Raw genomic sequence first — 18,836 nt, 5'->3', positions numbered from 1 at the left:
CAATGTGGTCTGCCCACATGGGCTTCCCATGTTGGGCCATGATACTGAAACCACATGGCCCCCATATACTGTTGCCCAGTACTATCCCATTCCCAGATAGCCCACTTAAAAAAAGGACTGGGGCCCACATATCCACACCCAGGTCTAACCCATATATGGTCAGCCCATGCTGATGTCATGTGGGTTCAATGTGGTCAGCCCACATGGGCTTTCCCATGTTGGGCCCATGATACTAGAACCACATGGGCCCCACATACTGTTGCCCAGTACTATCCCATTCCCAGATAGCCCACTTAAAAAAGGACTGGGCCCACATATCCACACCCAGGTCTAACCCATATATGGTCAGCCCATGCTGATGTCTGTGGGTTCAATGTGGTCAGCCCACATGGGCTTCCCATGTTGGGCCCATGATACTAGACCACATGGGCCCCACATACTGTTGCCCAGTACTATCCCATTCCCAGATAGCCCACTTAAAAAAGGACTGGGGCCTACATATCCACACCAGGTCTAACCCATATATGGTCAGCCCATGCTGATGTCATGTGGGTTCAATGTGTCTGCCCACATGGGCTTCCCTGTTGGGCCCATGATACTGAAAACCACATGGCCCCCATATACTGTTGCCCAGTACTATCCCATTCCCAGATAGCCCACTTAAAAAGGACTGGGGCCCACATATCCACACCCAGGTCTAACCCAATATGGTCATCCCATGCTGATGTCATGTGGGTTCAATGTGGTCAGCCCACATGGGCTTCCCATGTTGGGCCCATGATACTAGAACCACATGGGCCCCAATACTGTTGCCCAGTACTATCCCATTCCCAGATAGCCCACTTAAAAAAAGGACTGGGCCACATATCCACACCCAGGTCTAACCCATATATGGTCAGCCACATGCTGATGTCCATGTGGGTTCAATGTGGTCAGCCCACATGGGCTTCCATGTTGGGCCCATGATACTAGAACCACATGGGCCCCACATACTGTTGCCCAGTACTATCCCATTCCCAGATAGCCCACTTAAAAAAGGACTGGGGCCCACATATCCACACCCAGGTCTAACCCATATATGGTCAGCCCATGCTGATGTCATGTGGGTTCAATGTGGTCAGCCCACATGGGCTTCCCATGTTGGGCCCATGATACTGAAACCACATGGGCCCCATATACTGTTGCCAGTTCTATCCCATTCCCAGATAGCCCACTTAAAAAGGACTGGGGCCCACATATCCACCCACCAGGTCTAACCCATATATGGTCAGCCCATGCTGATGTCATGTGGGTTCAATGTGGTCAGCCCACATGGGCTTCCCATGTTGGGCCCATGATACTGAAACCACATGGGCCCATATAGTGTTGCCCAGTACTATCCCATTCCCAGATAGCCCACCTAGTTGCTGAATAGGGCCCAGCATTAGCCCATATGGGCCAGCCCATATGGGTCTCATTTTAGGTTAACCATATGTGTCCCATGCAGTTCGCCCAGATAAAACCCATGCCCACTCATTACCCATGTAGCCCACATCAACACAAGTGGGGCCCACTCATGCGTGCTGGCTGTGATTGTTGTTAAATTTGGTTTCTAAATATTTGACTGTCTGAACTTATTTCACATATATTATGTTTGTATTTCAGTTATACTGATGAGTAATAAAGGGTTCCCTGCTTTGCCACTTTGACCATGCCAGAACCGACACCTGGAGCTGTAGGGATTAGATAAACAGAAGTGAAATCTCAGAGCAGCCTGTTGATAAACTAGTCCTTCCAGAAAGTCTTGTAAATGTTTTTGCTCTTCTTATGTCCTTGACATGAATTGAACTCTGTAAGCCAGATCTGAAACTCTGAAGGAGCTTCTCTAACATGTTTGCGCTCATGTGTCCTTTAACAGTGCTTTTTTTCCACAACAACTATTGACAAAGGAGAAGAACCTTCACAACCATGGGGTGAATTCTCACTGTTCATCTTCAATCAATAGAGAGGCAACTTGTCCTTTTAAATGTTGTATTTTCTGTTTTGTTTAAAGATAACCAAAGCAAAACCAAGCAGTAGACACATGATTCAAGCTGTCAGGTGCCTCTGCGCTGGCATTTTATCTGTCCACACATTACCTTCATTCACTGACGTCTCACGAACAAACCCCAAATTGCAGGAGATTACAAAATTACAAACACCATCTGTCATTTTGGCAGTCATCGTCCCATGTACACACCTGGGAAAAATGTTGAGAATGTTGGAACTTTCAGTTCACGGTTATATGTTGGCTTTTATTATGGTTTTGTAAATGTTGCTTTTCTTGTTGCTTGTAAAAACTAGTCAAACTGGGGGATATACTTACCACTGCTGTAGTCACTGTTACTGAATAGTGGAAAAGTGATAAATGGCAATGCAGGAAGAAAGCACACATCACTGAAATGTGACCAAACTGGCAATTATATATTCAGAATACACAGTACAATTGTTTAATTTCACTATTAGATATTGTATGGTGTTGTACTATCAAAAATTATTAATTCATATATATTAAATACAAAACGTAAATCAAAGATGTAAGAAAGATACAAAAATCCCTTTACTGATATATCAGCTTGCTTGTTAAAACAGCTGTAACTGAAACATTAACTTATTGACTGGCTGAGTTAAATTTGTATCGTTGCAGTTAATATGCAGTTTATTTTGATCAGACATCAAGGCAATGAGAAAGAAAAACAAGAAGATGTGGGAAGTTTTGGGAGGAGATTCAGTTAATTAATTGCATGGGAGTAACTTGGCTTTATGTGTTGTTTATACTGGCTGATGCTCTGTTGATTAAGCTCCCCTGTGAGCAGAGCCGGTATGAGCGAAAACATACTTGAAGGTGGGGTTTCTTGCTGTCTTAAGAAGGATCTCATGAAAATATTTGATAAGGCTCAATTTTCCAAAACATTGTTCTGATATTTGCCTGGAACCCTGACTGGGCTTATTTCTTGATAGTGTTTCTTTGTATGTTGTCTCTGATCTTTTTAACAACACGTACCCCCAAAAGGGACAGATCATTTTTCTGTGAACGACTTACAAAATTTAACTATAGACCGACAATAATACGTTCTTCATTTGAAATAAACAATTTTTTAACAAACTAAATGTTTTTAACCCGTTGGACTTGTGAAAAAAGACTGTAGTGGCTGATGCAGATCCTGCTTTTCCTGTGTAATGTGACCTTATATGGACTGCTGAGTTATCCCCTTTAGACTGGCACAAAAAGTAGCTGAAACAGATTTACAATGTTCAAAAGAACTGCTTCTTTTAAGAGTCTTGTCTTCATACGATTAACTTGTGCTGCACTAAAATAAGTTATACCAGTAAAATGATCAACAAGTCACATGAAAACAAAGCCTACCATGCTGATAAAGTAGAGAAACAAAAGCTAAAGCTATGCCTTTTTTAGACAGAGCACTGTAAGAGCATTATTATTATAACTTTTTGAGAATGAGCTACAGCAAAAAAAATAAAATACCTGTCGTCAGAAAACGCACACTTCAGATTCCTAAACATTGTTGCTGAGTGAGTTAGACACTAAGGAATTTATCAATGAAGTTTCAGATTGTTACTCTTAAAGAATCAGTTTGAGGAATGAAAGACTTAAATACAGATTATTATATAGAAACCATGAGAACAGACAGAAGAGGAGAGAGCCTAAATGACATCTCAGATACACCTGAGTGATCAGTACCCAGTCATCCCAATCGTTGTACTTTTTCATGAAATATTTGTAAAAATGAAATTGTAGAGCATGCATATATTTTATCAGTATTTACATCATCTTCAGCACAGATGTTTAGAGCTTTTTGGATGATTTCTTTTAAAACTATGGGCAGCATCTGCTCTTTTGTCTTTAACTTTTAGATACACAAGGTTTAGCTATTAAGGCACATACAAAGTACACAGAAACCAACACAAGTATAAAATGTATGAATAAAAATACAAGATTTTTCAGATTTATACATTTTTGCATTAGCATACACATTTGCATTGATGGAGGTAGATAGCAAAGATCCAGAGGTATAACAATGTAGGTTTCGCAGTGGTTTCGATGTGCAGCTATGTGGCTTCAAACTTGAAGAGAAGACATGCAAGAATTTCAATGTGATTAATTACTGGGATATACAGTACAGAGGATGAGATGACAAGTGGCAGGATGCAGCTGTTTTCCATGAGTTGTCTATCCAGAAATCAGGACAGAAAGGTCTGGTTTCCCCTACAGGGCTCTTCTCAGCTGGAAGAGGCTCTCTGAGGGCAATCAGAGCCCTACAATCAGATCGGCTCAAACAAAAAGGACAGAGTAAGGAGGACAGCGGCAGCGCTCAGAGGATAGTTCCCGCATCCAGGAACCATGACAACCAGGAGCTGCAGTCCAGAAGGTTCTGGGAAAGAAAAACAACAAGAGGATCAATAATTACTGTATAAAAATGCAGAATGAATTTGTTTTACTGTATCTACCTTATGTAAAAAATAATAAAAAAAATTAAATTCCAGTTGTCTTTATACCTAATGCCTTCCATGCCGTCTCCTGCGCAGCGATCAGATTTTGACATGGCATCATTTTGACACTCTGCACAGACCAGCCGCTCTTGCACCAGCTGAGCACTCCACAGCTTGAGCTTGCATGCAGCACTGGCCTGCTTCACCCTGAGGTACACACAGTAACTGCAGGAGGACGCACAAAAAGGGAGTGAAAGGAAAAATTATTCAGAAAACCTGATTTTATACAGCATCCAAAAGCACAAAAGTACAGAGAAATAAATACTAATCATTTGGAAACCTGTATATGTTTCTCTGAGAACTAAGGATGTTTTTTGGGGGTTTTTTGCTCAGCTCTGCAGCAAAGAGTCAGCCATCCAGCATGTTGTTCTTTGTTTGGATGTCAAAGGAGCTTCTCCAACACAAAAGACAAATGGGAAAAATAACCAAATGGAGATGTTGGGACACATTTATGCTTTAAAAAATTGTAACAAGGTCTTCCTTCTCCAAAACAATTCACTTTATATTAGTAAATACTGATGCATTTACTAAATATAAATGCATCAGTATCCGATTTGTTTCTTTTGAAGGAGAGTCATGGTCACCTGCTCAAACCTAATGTCAACATGGCTCAGACTGCAGACTGGAAACAATTAAAGTTTTTTTTCTCCTCTAATAGCTGTGCTCTTCGAATACTCTTTGAACTCCGCTCTACTATTTATGTTGTCTGTGACTCGCGCAGCTTTGACTAAACACAAGTGTCAGCGGGAGGATTCTTCAATGAAAACATGAGACTTTAGTTTCTCTATTCCCCAGATTTCACTATGACATTTCAGCAGGCACTGCTTTAATTTTCTTTACAGCTAAGTGGAAGAAAAGTAATATGTTGTCTATTTTACAAATAAAAATTTCAGTAAATATGCTGTGTTTGTATTAATGTGAGAGAAAGGGTAAGGAGAGAAATAATCAGATTCGTCAAAAGACCAAATGTAACTCTGGAAGTGCTGCAAACATCCACAGTTCAAGTGGTAAAATTTCTTTAAGGGATTATTTGTGCTTTCCACAAAACAAGTGTGAATGCTCTAATGCAAACAAAATAAATTTTTGGACCCAGTATTTAATAGATTAGAAAATTATTAAAAAGTTTTATTCTGTGACTTAATACACATTGAGTAAATAATTTGCATACAGCAAAGCTGTTATTTCTGCAAATCATCCTTCTATAGCTAAAAAACAACTCAACACTAAATTTCTTTAAGAATAGAATATTCTTCAAGAAATAATTTCAGTTGCTGTAAACCTGTTAATACCACAATAGCACACATGTTCATGCTATGTCTCAGACTCCAAAATGTCAGGCAGAGTTTTAAGAAATTTGAGGCCACGCAGATTAATTTCATGTCTCTTAGGTCAATTTCCATGACAACAGCGGTAATACACCAGATGTCTGTTTGAAGTCAAATGTACTCAGCTTCATTTATGAGGACTCAGAGTTCCCTGGTGCTTTCTATTTCAGCCAAAACAAAGATATCTCATGTCCATTTTAATCAGGCTTAATGGCTCTGAGGAGACAGGAAACGAGTCACGACTTTGTTCTCTTGATTTTTAGCAGTTCAAATAACACTGTAATCAGCTCTGATCAAAAATGACACAGATGCAGTGAGGGGTTTTGATATGGATTGAATAACTTTATCAGTAAAGGTCAGCCCATGATACATATTCAGTCCTGGAGTGCATGTTACACGGCCAAAGCACAAGGAAACATTGGCCTTGGTCCGTGTTTTCTAATCTTCATGCAAAACTGATTTTAGAGTGACCTTTGAACTGACGTCAAAACTGATACGAACCAAGACAAAAATGCTGTAGCTTTGAAGAATCATTTTCCATAACAGAATGAGCTGGAGGCAAAAGTTCACTTGAAAAATGCAGGACATTTTCCACCAAGTTTTGGAAATCAGAATAAAAATTCAGTGTAAATCCATCCATCCAGTGTCAATGTACACTTGCAGCGTTCCAAGCAACTCTCTATCTTTGGTGAAAGGCGGGGCACAATTTGTAGTGCTAGCCACTACAAATCACAGGAAAACACAGAGGCACAAAGGACACACAAACATGCATCCATGCACATATGCAAGCACGACTGACAGACTTAAGGCCTGTCTCCTGGCTCTGATTGGTTGTTTGTAGTTAGCGCTGCAAGAACTGGGAGAAGGCAGAGGAGTTAAATGTTTTTTCACAGTTTATCTGTCTCTCATTGTATCACCATGACATAGTGAAACACATATGTTAAGAAAATGTGTTACATACTGCAGCTTTAAGAGGCTAACCAACAATTAACATAACAAACATGATTCAGGACTCAGGGAAGCCAAAGTACCCTGAACAGAAATCAAACTGGGGAAAACCTGCAGAATTCTTTCAAATTTAACAAAGAAAGATTATTTTTATTTAAATGGAAAAATACAATGAGGTTGTGATATCAGAAAGTTTAGTCTGTGACTCCTTAAAAAGTCTTTACAGCTTGATTGTAAGTGTATGCACTCATTAGTGAGGTTGGTTGTTTATGATTCAAGAGGCAGACACCCAGCTGTAAACTGTTATGTAGATCTATTTAAACATATTGAGCTTGCAGAATGACATATTTGTGATTTCCAAAAAGAATTTTAATGGATTTTTGTCATCTAAAAATAAGTCAACACATTTAAACAAACCTCCAGGGGCAGATGTCACATTTTGTGTGGTTTAATTTTCCTATAAGAAGAAGCTGAAAACCCTTCAGCTTCAACATTTTTTTTTGTTGCTGTTGTTTGTAATAACACAGAAAACATGCAGTATTTATTGTAGTGTGGTGTGGCATTACCTGTCCTTCTCCTCCTTCATCAGCATGTGAGGTCTCCTCCAAGGGTCCTTGAAGTTCCTCTTGAAAGAATCAGGCAGGATCTTTGCCACCTCTAAAGTTTAGTGGTGGAGATACAGGCAAAAAACAAGTCACAGTTCAAATACAAGAAAAGATAGATAAAATCCTAACCTTTTAGCAATTTCTTATTTTGTGAAACTCAAAATATGTCTACACATAGAGAGCATGTTCTCATAACTTTCATGTTTGAAAAATGGCCAAGGGAAAGCAGTATATGTGACATGTCATATTTACACCTCTCCTTGCTGGTGTATTGCGTTAGATTATACTCCTGCAATTAAAGTTGAATTTTTTTTTTCTACTTTGACTTTTTGTATGTCCTTACCAGCTGTATAGTGTATCTCAATCTGCTGCTTGACCGATTGCTGAAGCTGTTTAGATGAGTCAGAGTGACACAGACCAATGTTTTACTCTTGTTTTCTGAAGAAATGTTCCCTTTGCATCAGAATTATCAGTGTCCTGGTATCTTCCAGTCTGGAAAACCTCTTAATAATGAAGTCTGTGACTGAGGTGATGAAATATTCCAGCTGGATGTTGGCTGTCACAACAGATGTTTGGAAATGTGTTGTTTGCAGTGCAACTCCTAACAAGACCTCTTTTGGATAAAACTGAAATCAAATTGATATGTAACAGACTCCAGACAAGGAGCTCTCACATGCACAAATGTAGATCAAAAGCAGTCACACGGAGGTTGTACCTTTGGCATTGTTACATATGACGTTGTTTCCGTAACACCCTCGTCTCTGTCTGAGATCTGGACAAGGGGTTCCTCCATTTCTCGGGGGAGTGGACACTTGGCGACTCCTCTCCTTGCTGCCGACTCCACACGGAGAGGAGCATGACGACCAGGGACCCCATGATCCAACCGCACAGTCGATAGCTGCTGAGGGGTGCACGAAATCATAGATATTTCACAAAATAACTTTGGAAAGCTTCAAAATATCCTCAGTGAGGAGAGGTAAGCTGAAGTTAGCAACAGAAGGGTTCAACATGACTTAGTTTGATAAAGTAAACAAATCTGGCGAGACTGCAGCACATTTGTCTGTCTGTTTATCTACATATCTAGATAATTGTTAATGTTGCTTTTTTTGTTTGGTTGTTTAAGCTTTAATGTAAAACTCCTTGGCTACCAGATAAAGAAAGCAGTTTTTAAATATTATTGATAGATATGCTATTTTTAAGCAGTTCTATAAATGTTATTCAAATTTACAGAGGCTAAGATTTGTTCCCATTTTGTCATTTTACAAACACCAAATTCAATTTATTTTCTTGGAGGTTGAGGTGGAGGTTCACCTTCCAGCAGAAAGACAAAACTAAACTTACAGAACCAAACAAAACTGAAATTCTGAAAGAAGCTTTAAAATTGCTATTTGTGTGCATTTTCCAGTGCAATCTGGCTAATTGCACTGCAAGTTTGTCAGTCTTGTTAGAAAACCAACCCAAAGGACAGGAACTGATCCAAAGGCCCTGAAATAAAACATTCAACATTTTCTGGGAGTTAAAGATATTCTCCTAATCTTTGCATTCATGTCAAAGTGTCTGTTTGTTAGTATTAGCTGACACAAACAGGTAGGCAGGTGGCATTGGGTAGCTGTTATTAAAAGTGATTTATGTAGGATCAGCTACATCCCAGACACAGGAAGTCTGCAGCCCAGGTCATATATGTGGTGGCTTTAGATAGGGGCTAATTGGCATCCTGTCCCTTCTAGTTTTGCCGTTTAAACCCACACCCGCAAGGGAAACATAGCATGTAAACAGCACCGGCAATTAGACTTCCTGCTCAGGAGGCTGATTTGGCCAATTACGACAAGCTAAGGGGAAGTTGTATTCCTGAGATTGCTGTTCTGATCAAAGCCAAAAAAAACAAAAAACAATAATCAAGCCTTGTTAAGTTACCAGATGTAATGGTTGTGGGCATTCAAGGACCTTGTTTTGAGGAGAAACCACAAACATCATAAACAAGGCAATAAGAGGCAATCAGGACCTAAAAGAAAACATCAAAATCTGAACAAACACAGTTACACCAGAATATTATTTTCATTCACTTTACTTCCATTTCCAGGATGAGAACACGAGAACAGAAGGAGAACAGGTGCACATAGCATGATACTCTGAGAACCTTGGTGAAATGACAGAGAAGGAGTGGATAAATATACCATAACTGAATCTAATCTCCCCCGCCACATAAAGGGTTCCACTCTTTCTTCATAAAACTCATCCAACCATCAGTACAATACTGTGATTGAATAATGGTGTGTGCGTTTGCGTGTGTGGGAGGAAAAAGGGGCTTTTAAGGTGCCGCCTGTTTGGCTCATTCCCAAGCCAAATTTTGAGAGGAGAGAGGGCGGCGCGGTGACACGGCGGATCCACAAAGCCACTGTGGAATCCGTGAATTCCTGAACATTAGTGCTTCCAACCTGACACTTTACTTTCCCACAAAACAATGTGCAAACAGTATCTCGCCAAAGTATTAACATGCTTGAACTTTTTTTTACTATTTTTTTCAGTTGCAATCACAAAAAATGTTATTTTAATTACATGTAACAAACCAAGAAAAAGTGGGGCACGATTAGAACATTAAAAGCAAAGAATACACGCATCCACCCATCCATGCATTCATTGTCTACACCTGGTGTAGACAATGACTGCTGTGCCCAGCCACAGCAGTCAATGGATGGAGGAAGTATACACCAGGTACAGGTCAACAGTCCATCACAGGACAATACCCAGAGCCTTCTTGCTGCAAGGCAGCAGTGCTAATAACTGTAATTCAGTGGCATGGACACTGCAATACATTTTAGTTTATGCATTAAATTAGCATAAGAGTAGCAATACTCTTTCCAATACTCCTATTATTTCTGATTATTTCACTTGTAGCTAATACTTTTTCATTAACATTAAGGAATTATTGGCTAAAAACAAGCTCATACTGAAAAGTTACTTATAAATAAGTGGAGACTTATTTCAAGTGCACTAAGATATTTGTGTTTTTGTAGTATATTAAAACAAGTGGTTTCTTGCAAAAGATCCCAATAAGATACATCGAAGTTTGCTTTTGCAATGTGATATGAATAGTTTTCAAACATACCATTTACATACAAATAAACATAAACCTACATGCAAATGATTGGGGAATTTCCACTTTGGTTCATCTTGATATAAAGCACACACAGAAACTTTCTCTTGAGAAGAATTTCAAAGATAAACTGGTGAAAAGCATAATAACTTTCTACTTATGCCTTCTGCGCCTGTTCTTATCCTAACATGCCTTTCCTTCCACTTGCACAGAGCAGTTTTTATGTTGTTATTTTTTGCCTTTTTTTAGTAGCATAAACACAAACAAGAAGGACACTTGAGGTTTTGCCCAGTGAAATCAGTTCTGTTTAAACACCCATAACTATTTTTACCCCACTCATCAAACACACTCATGCGAACAGGAATAAGGTTTTGTCTGGAAGCATGAACCTGTAGGCCCCAAGCCACCAGAGGTCAGGAGGAAGTTACCAGACTGTGGTGGGCCCCCACTCTGTTTCTGGTGCCACCCACATGCTAACCCTGACAGTCTGGATCACACAGTCACCATTGTGCCCTGTTTGCATTGTGGAGGAGAAAGTCCCATTTGGACAGCCTCTCACCAACTCTGACCTCTGACCCCAATACAGGAAACAAATGGTGTTTGTTGTGCTATTTACTTTGGAAAATTCAGCTTTCCTCTTTAATATAAGTTTTATGCTAGAATCACTTTTTGAGCATTATTAAATGTTTTGAGAGAAATTAGATCCTGATATTGAAGCCAGTGAAAGAAAAAACATCATTGCTGCATGAAATATGTTCTAATCATTTATTTTCTTCAATTATGGAAAATTTCTTTTCACTGCATAAACAATCTTACCATGTATTTTTGCTCTAATTTGACAGATACCATATTTTGGTCAAATATCTTAGTACACCTGAAATAAGACAAACTAACATACAACTTTTCAGCAAGACATAGAGACATGTTTTAAGTAAATAATTTCTTAATATTGATCAAATAAAAGTCATTGTTCCATTGGCAGATAAATTAACTTATGGAGAAAATATAAGTTAAATAATCTGACAAAGGAACAAAGTTTTTTTTTCATCAATACCCTTGAGTAATTAAGTTTGTCTTATTTACTCAAGACAAGCTCCTATAACTTCCTGAAAAGTTACTTGTAAGTTTGTTTTGTTTAATTTCATGTGTTCTAAGATATTTGCTCTAGAAACTAGACCAAAAATATTTGGTAAGAGTTTTTGGTCTTGCAATGTTTTGTTTTGTTTACTGTTTATGATAAGTTAGTATTATGTGATGGCTTTAAGATGAAAGTAAGTGATCCTTTTTTATTTATTTTGTAGTATTTCAGCACAAAATTGTTCCTCATTGTTAAATCGGCCAAGGAGCTCAAACAATTTGCCAAGATTTTAAATTTATTTGTAGAATTTGTCATGAGTGTGAATCACCTCCATGCTTTTTCTTTTACTCTGATAAAAGTATGTTTTAATAACATAAAAAAATCAATTAGCTGTATCTGTTTTGTCTTCCACTAGCCCTTTTTCTGATCCATCTGTTGCCTTTTTTTTTTTTTGGTTCCTTTTTGCTTCCCCTTTAACCCCCCTTGGTTTCCTGATGGGATGCAGATGTCCAGCTGGTGTCTGAAAGGCCACTTTGGCTCAAAACCACCACACTGTCTCCTTCCCAATAAAGTTAGTCCCTTTGGGCCAAGGTCTGACCACTGTTAACATTTAGGACCATCAACATAGGAAACACAATGAAACCACAAGTCTGGTGAAACCTTTGAAGGGGATGAATTTTTCTAATAACAGCATAAACAGGAATAGCAAACAAACCAACCACTAAACAAGGATTAATTAAAACTCTATGCACTTTTCCCCAGATATCCATTGAACCCTGAAGAATTAGTTATTCTAAGGGTATGACTGCAACACCGTCATCATTCAGAAAAAGTATTTGTATTTAGAGACTGTTATGCTTTAACAATGAAGTACTTGATGTCACTATAGTTGTCTCTGCTTTGAATTCATTACTTTAGGTTTGAGGCAATTGGGCAAGTTTAGAAAGTGTTGAAATTTTAAGTTTTATCATCTGACAACATACAAAACAAACTTTTAAAACCATAATCTGACCTACATGAGAATATTCAGATGAAGTGAACGTAATACTTTAAGAATATATGAAGAGTAAATACGACCTGGGAAATTATAAGGAGATCATCAAGTGTTGACATGGATGTGAACCAAATGTGATTGTGATTTGCCAAAATTAGTGGAAAATTTTAACTTCATGGTGAATCTCAATTGAAATGTAATTGATATGCGAATTTGTATTTGTTCATGCCAATAGACAATAGTTTCAAAATTATTTCAATATCATTTCAAATAAATCACCATGCTCTTTTGTTTTCGGTTTGCTTTCTTTCTGTGGTTTACATTTTTTCCCAGTGAACCTTTTATTTGTTTTCAGTCATGAAGCAGATGTTGGACATCAACTTTGCAATCAGGAAAGTAAATGAAGAGAAATGCCACAGCAGCTGTGGCATTTCATGTGGACGGGAGAATGAACAGGAAACAAGGTAAAGGAGGAGTGAAAGTAAATGGAAATAGGACGAAGAGATCTTGGCATAACAAAAATACCCAAGTGAAATGTAAAAGAAGCCAGACATCTGCAGCAGAAGGAGGCATGTGAGGTGAAGAACCTGTCTTGTTGTCAGAGTGAATACAACCAGACCGCTGGAGTAGAAAGGAGCCTCCTCCTCCAGATTTCTGAGGATCTGCATGATCTTTACAGTCTGTGCAGTAAAGATGAGCAATTATTTTGACTGAAAACATGCTGTGAACATGAAATTTATGACAGAACTCCTTCAAGGAGCTTTGTGTGTCAAGGGCAGATTCTCATCCAATTAAAACAGAAAAGAGACAACCTAAACAAGAACTTTCAGCTTCTGCTTCTTTAATTTTTCCTTGGAATAAAGTTAAATTGTATTGAGTTGAGTTAAATTTGACCGAACTAAAAGCAAACCAACAATTCCTCATACTGGTAAAATTCAGTCCTGTCAGCTGAGTCTCCAGGTTATCAGGATCAGCAAAAAGTTGAGTGGTCTTTGTATTGAACAAATCTCAGAACTTCAAATATCACTTTATTAACAGCGGAGGGCAGAGATTGAGTTTTTTTAAGATTAATAAAAAATCTCAATGTGCATAAAAAAAATTAACCCAAAATATCATGAAAGCATGTCGACCTTCAGCCAAATCTCAATTCAGTTTGAATTTCTTTTAAAACTATTTTGGAGGCTTTTCCGCCTCCATAATTGTTTAGCAAGTATTACAATATATACAACTACAAAGCTGAACATGTTTCATTGTGTTTGTCATTTTGTGTGATCCTTTGCTTTACTTTTAGACTTTGTGGTTTGTCTTTGATTGTTTTGGTTTGGCTGGTTTTGTTTCAAGTTCTGTGTTCCTGTTTTATGTTCTGTCTGTGCTGAGTTATGATTTTAGTTGATCTTGCCTTCTGGCTTGATTAGACACTTCCTCTGGTTCAGGATTTGAAACAGTTTGAAATCATATTTCTTTCAGGATGCATACAGGCTGGATGCCAGTTGTTTCTTGCTTTTGTGGTTCTTTAAACACTGTTTCTGCTGTGATGCTTTGAATTTTCTTTTAAAACTGTGTATTTTCTGTGATCTGTCTCAACTTTTAACATCTTCCATTACACAATTTCTCCTTTCCATCACTGTATATTTTCTTTTATACAATTACAAACAGATCCACTTATAAAAGTATTTTTTCTGGCAGTACAAACAAAAAAATGAAATACAGCTCTGAGAAACATTAATAATCCACTTCACTGAATCCCATTGAAAACTTAATGGTTAGTCCATCAAATATTGATTTCTGAACTCTTCTTGCGTTAAAATATTAGTATTATTGTTTCTAAATGAATATGAACTTGCTTTCTTTGCTTTGTTTAAGGTCTGAAAGCATTGCATCTTTTTTGTTATTTTGACAATTTCTTATGTTCTCCTAATACAAAATTTTTGCTTGAAATTTCAGAGACATGTTGTCAGTAGTTCATAGAGTAAAAGAAAAATTTTCATTTTTCTTAAAAAGTCAAATCAGATAAACTGATCATTTAAAGTAGTCTCTTATTTTTTCCAGAGCTGTATTTGTTGCTTCCTGCCATCAGTAGAAAGAATGAATATTTTCAGATTTTAAAATATGTGTACCTTATACTAAATATTCTGTTTACATACTAGAACTTTCCAGGATGTCCCTGACATTGTTTGGACGCAGCATGCTTCCCCGAAAGATTTCATTTCAACACCCTCCCTGGAGAAAAATGCCACCGCTTTGAAAATCGTTAAGTGTTTGTGTTGTAGTCGTGATAAGCAGTGTTTTAGTCTTCTGGTGTCACCTCCTCTGCAGTCTTTCAACTGCTGCAGCTGACCCAGGTTAATTACAGACTTTGTTCACCTGCTGCTGGATCAGAATCAGATAAGGTGTCTAGTATCAGGATACCACAGCACTTTGATGAACCCATATGCCGCCATGTGCAGCGAAATGACTATGATTGTAGACAATGTTTCTAAGCATCAGAGGATGCTCACTGAGGCGCATATGCTCTAATGGTCTTTAGTAGTACAGGAAAATTGTACCTTGTGGAAACCAAATTCAGTCTGCTAAGACAAACCGCTTTGCAGTTCCTGCATCTCTCCAGACATAGCTGTCAGAGATCCTCAGAGGAAAAAAACACTGTGAAGTATGTGATCCATCTGCTGCACGTGGGAGTTTTGACCTCTGAGGAAACAAACCTTCCAGACAGACTGGTAATGTCAACACTGACCTGAAGTGCTTCACTGAGCTTACTCCTGTAATTTTCATGTTTGGGAAATACATGTGACTGATTAAGAGATGCCTGAAACCCCCTCAGGTGGCTTCCTCTTTTACTGACATGCCTGGAGTGTAAAGTTTTATTTACAGTTATTTAAAAGGGAAGTGTTATTAGTTTTGCCAAGTCACAAGTATATTGTGAACGTCTGACTCATAAAATTTAAATAAGACATTTATCTGTTGTTGTGATGTAGAAGAGTATGATAAAGCTCAAAGAGTAAGAATATATTCAAAAGGCATTCCTGAATATTATCTTTTAGACAAAAATCTTTCTCTCAGGGGTTTTGATGAGTGATCTTTTGGCTTACTGAAGGTCACTGGCTGAAGTCAAAATAAGACAGTTTACACCACAGAAAAGAGTCTGAACTCTACCAGCAATTATGCTTTGATAAGAGGTTCTCTGCAGCACTTTATGAGCTCCTGTGACCCTGCAGATGCTCGTTTTGTGCACTTAAGTCGGTGTTCACATTCACCCCGTATGGTCATTTTAACACACAGGTTAAGTTGTAACAGAAAGTTACAACTCTCTGTCTCCTGATTGTCACACTGCAGACTAAACTCCACTGCAATCCTCTCCATCTTTGGCAGTCTCTTCCTAAGACATCCATTCCTTCATCTGTCCATATATAGCAGCAGTCAAGATGATTGGGTGGAAAGAAGTGAACCAACCATTTGTTTAACTTGTGTCTTTCTTATGATTGTTCGCCCCACTTTGCACATGTAGCTGTGTAATTTCGAGCTTTAATGAGAAGGTTAAGGGTCAAAACTGCAAACCTAAAGGCAACTTCATTTTCAAACACACACAGCAAAGACTAAATTTACCTCCCAAACTTTCAACACAAGAGATTACTGCTGGTCTTTCAGCTACAACAGACTAGAGGCAGTTATGTGCATTATGTCTCACAGTCTTACTGCCACCTCACTGACAGCCACCTTTGTCCATATGGACAAAGGTATGGACAAAGGTAGTTGTATGTAGAGCACAAAAGAAAAACATGTTTTATTTTTTGAAATAAAATCACCTGAGGCATACAGGTACAAGATATTGATTGGCCAAACTTCAACTAAATTATTCTATACTGATAAGGTCATGTAATCTATATTCAATTCAAACATATATTCTGAAGAGGCTCACATTCTGAAAACTGATAACCTTTAAGCATGTATTGATTATATGATTCATTCTGACTACATTTCTGTATTAAAATGTAACTTTTTTTCTGATAGAAAATTCTCATCAACTGTAAGTAGAAAAGCATTAAGAGGAATAAAAGCTTTCATACATCTGTCTGTGTGTAATGTATTTATTTAACGTGATTCATTTAGTAATAAAGTTCCTGAAATTAATAATATTCTACATTTGTTTTTGCATATGGCTATTCATAGATATTTCTGTATTTACTCTTTTTCATTTGTATTCAGTAAAACATTAATCACTCTTTTTTTTAGTTCCTATTATTAGAGATAAGTCACATGAGATGTTGTAGGAGTGGGGGGCACAAGGTAAGTACTCGCCCAGGGCGCTATTAATGCTAAAACCGCCACTGAAAGAAACATTTAAAAGTTTTGAAGGGTGTTGCATGTTTTCTTATTTTCAGGAGTCATTTGGGGGGAAATGACCAGGAAAAACTCACCAGATATTTGGCACACGTGTTGGTAGTCTTCGCAGCAGTCTCTGGTTTTTTGACAGTAGCTGTCGCAGTAGCACACCGTTTTTCTCCTCGTGTACTCAAAACATTCGTTGTCTCGGCTGGGGCAGCAGTTCTGGTTCCCCCTCTCCCTGCAGCCGGCTTCAGTGACCGGGACGAACTCAGTGCAGAAAAACGCCAAGTATCCACAAACTGCGATCCCCATACGCACCGCGCTCCATCCGTGCGCTCCCATGACAGATGCTGTTCCAGGTCCACCTGCTCTGCGCTCGCACTCAAAAAAGTTTTACTCTGACAGATGTTTCACTTATGTTGTTAGCTTTCAGATAAAAACAAAGTAAAACACAGTCCACCAACATGCAATCAAGTGTTGCGTAAAGCTGGATATCTGTGCGCAATAAACTCTCCTGTTTGTCTGACTTACACCGCCCCTTTAGACTCAAAAATAGGTGAAGAATGATGCCAGCCTACAGTCAGGGTCCCTTCCGTCTTACTCGCTCAGTTGCATTTTATTAGGACGGATTGACAGGGTCCCCCCAATAGTGAAATAATAATTTAACTTTACAAAAATAAATGCGAAAGCTCAAACCGAGGGAAAAATTGTTGCACTGCGCCGATCAACATTAGATTCAAATGATAAAATTCAGCACCACGGACAGAGGAATCAATATTTTGATAAGAAATAATCGAGTAAACAAAAGAAAAGAAAGAGAAAGCGTGAAGTCCCGATACTCTCCGACTAAATCATTTCTACTCAATCCGGGGAAATGACAGCAAGTACCCAATGAGAGAAAGGCTGAGGGAACAATGGCGTTAGTTCTGCTCCACTGCTTTTCAGTGAAAGAAGGAGGTCAGAACACGAGTTATAGATCACGGTGAAGCTGCAGACATTTCTTAGAAAAACCTTGACATTATGCTTCTCATTGAATTTTAAACACAAACATCTGGTTAAAAATAACATCTGGATTATATACATCAATATAGAAGTAACGCTTTCTTGTATATATATTTTTTTCTCAGACTGTAAACAGGAAAGTAGTGAGGATGATTTAAAAAATAACCCCTGTAATTAAACTCTTTTTAAGTTGTGTTTCTTTAATTTTATTTATTTGTTTGTTTTGCCTATTTTTACCTGCCAGCAGGTGTTGCATTTTTATTATTATTATTATTGTAGTGCAGATAATAAATGGGTTTGGGGGGGAAGGGATTGTGGTAATTTGGCAGTGCAGCCTCCAGGATCTTAAACGAGCTAAGGAAGAGAGAGTGATGATGATGATGATGATGATGATGATGATGATGATGATGATGATGATGATGATGATGATGATGATGATGATGATGATGATGATGATGATGATGATGATGATAAAATAAAGCCAGATTTCTTCATATGAAGACTGAGTGCATTACCAGCGAGGTATGATTGTGTGTGCAGTTGTGTTTGGGAATTCAGAGGTGTATTTGAGCTACAGCACCCTCTAGTGTGTTGGATTAATTTTGCAGCTTTCTATCTGAACTCGCTTAGCCTTCAGATTTACCAGTTAATTAAATCCTTTTCTTAAGGCCATTAAGCCAGGATATGTTTTTTATAAAAATTTAAAAAAAAATCATAGAGTACCAGTTTGAAAGATTACAAGAAGCTGCAAATGCTTGGAAGACTCTTAATCTTACTGCCTAATCTAATGTTCTATTGTTTTTCTAATTTTCAAGACTGACTAAAAAAAAATGGGTCTCTATGTCACACTACATCTACATGCCAGGGAAATATAAATAATAATTCCAGACCAGAATGTTTTATTAATCAGATTTTAACAGTAAAACATCAATCAAATAAA

At 38.1% G+C, this 18,836-nt stretch overlaps 1 protein-coding gene across 2 annotated transcripts; it reads right to left on the bottom strand.

The window, feature by feature from the left end:
* Positions 1 to 2,252: 2,252 nt before the first annotated feature.
* Positions 2,253 to 17,767, bottom strand: si:dkey-178e17.3 (somatomedin-B and thrombospondin type-1 domain-containing protein). 2 transcript variants are annotated; one of them, XM_055039028.1, is made up of 5 exons: positions 16,987 to 17,767; positions 8,121 to 8,306; positions 7,367 to 7,457; positions 4,534 to 4,692; positions 2,253 to 4,409 (listed from the first exon to the last, which is right to left on the bottom strand). In XM_055039028.1, the coding sequence occupies exons 1-5, from the start codon at positions 17,234 to 17,236 to the stop codon at positions 4,310 to 4,312; spliced, it is 786 nt and encodes a 261-aa protein (XP_054895003.1). In that variant the 5' UTR covers positions 17,237 to 17,767; the 3' UTR covers positions 2,253 to 4,309. The 2 variants fall into 2 exon arrangements, with proteins under 2 accessions (XP_054895003.1, XP_054895004.1); XM_055039029.1 differs by having other exon boundaries at positions 8,121 to 8,303.
* Positions 17,768 to 18,836: the final 1,069 nt, after the last annotated feature.

Source organism: Poeciliopsis prolifica, unplaced genomic scaffold (assembly GCF_027474105.1).
Source record: "Poeciliopsis prolifica strain line A6 unplaced genomic scaffold, Auburn_PproV2 SCAFFOLD014, whole genome shotgun sequence".
Taxonomy (NCBI): domain Eukaryota; kingdom Metazoa; phylum Chordata; class Actinopteri; order Cyprinodontiformes; family Poeciliidae; genus Poeciliopsis; species Poeciliopsis prolifica.
Note: the sequence above shows the minus strand (reverse complement) of the source record. Positions and strands in the feature narration are given on the sequence as shown.

What these genes read in the sequence shown, in the direction of transcription:
- si:dkey-178e17.3 (XM_055039028.1), bottom strand. Translation starts at nt 17,236, where the DNA reads ATGGGAGCGCACGGATGGAGCGCGGTGCGTATGGGGATCGCAGTTTGT. An exon ending in ACACGTGTGCCAAATATCTG is followed by an intron (nt 8,307 to 16,986) that starts GTGAGTTTTTCC and finishes TGCACCCCTCAG; the next exon opens with CAGCTATCGACTGTGCGGTT. An exon ending in GACGGCATGGAAGGCATTAG is followed by an intron (nt 4,410 to 4,533) that starts GTATAAAGACAA and finishes TTTCTTTCCCAG; the next exon opens with AACCTTCTGGACTGCAGCTC.